Raw genomic sequence first — 4,944 nt, 5'->3', positions numbered from 1 at the left:
AAGGTTTCCCCCTCAGATGCAACCCGAACTGACAAAGGGAATCATGCGCGATCGCAGGAGCGAACAGAGCAAGGTTGACAGTGTTAATGTGTGACTGCACTATCATGCAGAGGCGCCCGTGTGTATTCGTTTGCTCATATAGGAGAGGCTCTGGGGTGGCAGAAGCAGGCCGGTCCGCTAACAGCTGTCCGCCTCTCTAACCTTTGTGTTTGTCATACCAGGTTAAAGGCAGGGCACGGTGACGAGAGGAGAAAGTAGGTGAAATAAAGAAAGTGAGAGGGAAAAAGGTCAGACTTGAACATAGAAAGAAAAGAATGGTGCTGGAGTGCATGCATGTCCGAATTATAAAGTCATCGCTGTAAATGTTCTGCCAACACGGGAATCTTTAAGAGAAGGTTGAAACCTTGCTGTTGAAGATGCTTAATAAAATTAAATACAACCATCAAGATCACATAAAGTAACACCTTGATTTAATCAGCGTAACAAACGAGAGACCGGGATTCAGAGGAGTTTATCTCACACGTTACTTGATTCAACTATACAAACATGACAAGGCATGCAGTGCGTTTAAAACAATTACACTGAAAATATTGAGCTGAAAATTGAGATTTTGGACACTAAATCTTCAATTTGCGTTACGAATGACAGGTTTAGAGTGGATTTGATGATCAGCGATGTAACATCACTGTTTTCTGACTGGAGCTTTGAGGAGAATACATTGACTGTATGCTTTTAACTTTAATTGATCATAATATTTTTCCAAATCTCTGTTGATTTTATGTATTATACTTTCACCACAACACACTGTAGAAGGGGCAAATATTATCTTTTCCACCCAGGTGTCTTGTTTCCATCCCTGCCGTTCGGAGCTGGAGTAGATACATACCTGTGATTGCTGCAGAGTAATTTGTCTCGTGAATAAATGCCCATTGTAACCTTTCTCGCTGTAGTCAAAAGCCAGATGTTAGTGGGCTTTTTGTGCAATGGGAAAGGGGCTGTAGAGTGCAGAAGGTTATTGACAAGAGAAGCAAATTGATCAGCCCATCTTAGTGAGACAATTTAGTCCTTCCTTCACAGGAACTTGTCTGTTATGGGTGAAACATTTGTCTCCAGCCTTTGTCTTGAATGCCTTTCAACTCTTCTGTGTAGCTTTTTAGTGTGACAAAAGTTTGTTTCTGACCACATTTCAATGTCTACAGACCGCTGGCTGTCTGGTAGGTCATCCAGATCGTTATCAATTCTGGTTGCATGTGTTTGTCTTTTTTTCATTGCGTCCATCGTGACTTTGTTTTGCCACACAGTTGTGGCAAAGGGGGGATTGTATTGTACTGCATGAAAAAAGTAATGCCAACTCATGAACTTTGTGTAAGACTGGGTCAGCATTCAGGCCGATCAACATCTCCTCTCTGCACACACTCCAGAGTTATGGTGTCTGGTTATTTTCGGGACTCTATTATTCTTTATTCTAAGAGCCGAGCTGCGACAATGCAAGACCCACTTTTTTCCATGAGCTGTTTTGCCCCCTTTTTCCAAAGCGGATGATGAACAGGAAATCAATTTTCCTTTTGCCCCTTTACTTCTTTCACCATCTGCGTTTGGAAGAAGCTCTGACAGCTTCAAGTCCATTTGTGTTGAAGAGCAGCCACTTCCCACGTTTGTGTAAAGCAGAACATTTCGAAACAGAATCTGACCTGATGTCAAACAGTAAAACGCAGCTGGCGGATGCTTCTTTTGCAATGGGTCCTGGTTTTTGGTAACAATGTCTTCAAAAGGACTGCGGAAACAATTTAGTGCCATCAAACAAGACGGTCTCATTCCCACCAGTGTGCATTAGCTTGTTATGTGCTAGAGGGAAGCGGATGAAATGATACAGAGAGGGGTGACTGGCTCCCTTAATGGCAAAGTAGTGTGGACCAGCATAGTAGCCAGTGTCACATCCCATCCCTGCCAGATCTGAGGACTGTCCAGTCCTTGACACTTGTCCAATCCAAGCTAGCTCTCGCTTTCTCCTCCAGCTTCACGCCGGCTAATCTCTCCTGACACCTCGCACAGCCCCGACAGGGAATCACTCTACCCTGAAAACAATCCAGTCCCCCTCCCTCTCCTCTCTGAATCGGCAACCAGCCCCCCCTCCCCTTCTGTCTGTCTTCCTTATTTTTCTCTTTACCTTCTCCCTCCCTATCTATCTATCCATCCCTTCCCCATTACTTCTCTCTGTGGCCTACTCTTTCTCTCCTGTCTCCATCTGTCTTTGTCAAACCATATACCGCTTCTCTTCTATCTCGCTCAATCTTTCCTCCCCACTTGTCTTTTCTCCTCCGTCCACACTTCCTCGCTGGGTATATATCGTGCCTCTGTTGATGAGAATCTGTGAAAAGACGATTGAGGAATAGCCTGCATTTCCTTAAGGACTCATCAGCATTCAGGAATGGCATTTTACTCCACCGTAGGATGTTGCTAAAGTTGGAGGGTCTTTATCTCCGAGCGCACCTTTCCAGATGGAGAGAAGCTCCACGGGATCCCTTTAGGAGCATAAACAAAGACATCTCTCCCTCGACACCCATCTCCCTAAATATACTTTAGTTTTTGGAGAGAAAAGAGAGATGAGGGACTTGCAGATAAATCTTCTTTTTTTTTAATGTTTGCACAAAATTCTTAATTTAAACAGAACAAGAAACACATTGCCAGACATGTTTGCACTGTAGTTCGTTAGTCTCACAGAGCAAATGAGACCCTATACAGATCATCTTCCCTTAATTAGCGTAGTTGGGATACAAGAATTCTCGTGAGACAAGCCACTCAAAAAATCCCATTTATTATTTAAATGTAGTCAACATTTCCAAAAGATAAGATAGACAAACATGTCATAGATTTCATTTACAAGCTGTTTGTTCTTCTCGTCATATCTATAGCGGCTCACCGCCCTACAGAGCACAATCTCATTGGCTGCTGAGGAAAATATCTGTCATTGGCTGTAGCGCGGAAATAACTCTGGTAAAGGAACGATGGCACGGCACATGCTAGAATGCAGACGCTCACTGGTATGCACAGACACACACATACCCACACGTGCACACACACACACACACACACACACACACACAAACGTGCAGTCATGATTGACCGAGTCACTCACCCAATCAGTTTCATTCTCAAGCAAGCTGTCAGGCCGCCATGTTGAGTAAATATTACCATAATGCCTGTGTGTCAGTGAGTATGCAGCTAATGAATGGATGACATCCAGTGAAGCTCAGAGACACTGAAACTGAAAAATCGGCCACTCACTGCTACCGTGCTTGAACGCCCCCTCCACCTCCCCCCACCGCCTCACTAACTTCTCAGTGTCTCTCTCTCTCTCTCCTTCTCTGTGACTTTCTCCCCCCTCAGCCTCCACTTCAGGAGCCACTTTGGTTTTTTGGGGATTTTTTTGTTGAGCGCAAGAAAGCTTGGAGGTCAGCACAGCAAAGAAGGAGAAAGACTTCTTCGACTAGGTTACCTCTGAATCCGAAGATGTTGCTTCAGCACGTGGCCGGTAGAGCGCCTACATAAAACTAGAACATTGAGGAGATGATTTCAACTCTTATTTTTAATCTGAACAGCAGCGGGACATCATTGTGTGCGTGTGTGTGTGTGTGTGTGTGTGTGTGTGTTTGTGTGTTTGAGTGTGTTTGTGTGTGTGTGTGCGAACAGTGTTGACGTGGTTAGTAGTAAAGATATTGTCAATATGAGATGTTTCCCTTTACCGGTACATTGGAAGGTACAGTGCAGAATGTGCTGTTATTCTCCACATAAACATTATATAGTTACCTTGCTGCACCCAGCGATGAAGAAACTCCCCCACTGCCACGAAACACTGACAGCCTTAAAGAATTTCTTTTTCAGCTGTTAGATGTCTGAGCTGCATCACAAATAACATCTCACAAACCCTCTCTCAGTCAAACAGGATATCTTCACACGGGACAAATATATTCTTTTTTTTTTGTAGATTATTATGCATGTCTACAAAATAAAAACACACTCTAAGGAAAATTGCACGGAACAACACCACGAGTTTGAGTCAATCGAGTCCACCGGCAGCGCGGCCGACTGTTGCCACTGTGGAGAGAAGAGGTGAGGTCATCCACTTTTGCAGGGTTTTCATTTTTGTATGTTGATACTTCGGTGCAATGGAGCAGGTCTGAAGAGGAGAGACACCGAAAGCGAGGAGTTTGCCGACGCGTCGGCATCGTGGCGAGGAGTGTCGGGGGGGAAAGAAAACGGCCCACTCCCGTCCGGCCCCCACGCAGTGTGTCCTTCGGGAGCTTTGCATCCAGACTCGGCTACAGAGCCTGGATGTCTTGGCTGATGAATTTACGAAAGCAGAGGTGTCCATGATGATGGAGAGAATTAGGAAAACTAGAAAGCATTCCAGCTTTTAACACACGTTCACCCCCCACCCCCCCCAAACCCCCACCCCACCCCCACAACTCCTTTCGCTCAATCTCTTCCCCACTGACTGTCTCTGTGTCTGTCTGCTCTCAGTCGGCGTAGAGGATGAAGCCAGAGAAGGTGCTGTACTTGTTGTTGTTTCCTCCATGGGCTTTGCCTCCGTCCAGTTTGATGTATACCTCGTCGCCGGCGTCCAGATGGAGGATGACGCTGTTGGAGGCGTAGTCGTAGTTCTGGTCAGCGTCTTGGGCGATGGCGCTGGCGCGAACCTGGACGAACAGGGACAGACAAAAATGTAGGAGAACAGCTCAGCTACAGCACATATAAGGACAGTGAGTTAATTCATTTTGGAAAACAGCCAAACAGCTTGTCATTCTCTCACACACAGATAGACAGATAGTATTCCCTGTCTCCAGTATTGTGAAACAGAGCTACCAAGGCTGCACAATCCTCTAGAAAATCATCTGAATTATTCTGCAGAAAAATTGACATGCTGGTAGGAAATTAGATGTTTTT

The 4,944-nt window shown here is 45.2% G+C and overlaps 1 protein-coding gene across 1 annotated transcript in view; it reads right to left on the bottom strand.

The window, feature by feature from the left end:
• Positions 1–4,465: 4,465 nt before the first annotated feature.
• The window catches only part of c1ql1l2 (complement component 1, q subcomponent-like 1-like 2), a 13,181-nt gene continuing 12,702 nt past the window's right edge, over positions 4,466–4,944 (bottom strand). The window contains exon 2 of the mRNA XM_068718585.1: positions 4,466–4,697. Within this exon, the coding sequence (XP_068574686.1) occupies positions 4,518–4,697 (180 nt within the window). The 3' untranslated portion in view covers positions 4,466–4,517. The remainder of the gene's footprint in view (positions 4,698–4,944) is intronic.

This window comes from Cebidichthys violaceus, unplaced genomic scaffold (genome assembly GCF_023349555.1).
Source record: "Cebidichthys violaceus isolate CVI_PGR_0920_01 unplaced genomic scaffold, fCebVio1.0.p SCAF_23, whole genome shotgun sequence".
In the NCBI taxonomy this organism is placed as follows: domain Eukaryota; kingdom Metazoa; phylum Chordata; class Actinopteri; order Perciformes; family Stichaeidae; genus Cebidichthys; species Cebidichthys violaceus.
Note: the sequence above shows the minus strand (reverse complement) of the source record. Positions and strands in the feature narration are given on the sequence as shown.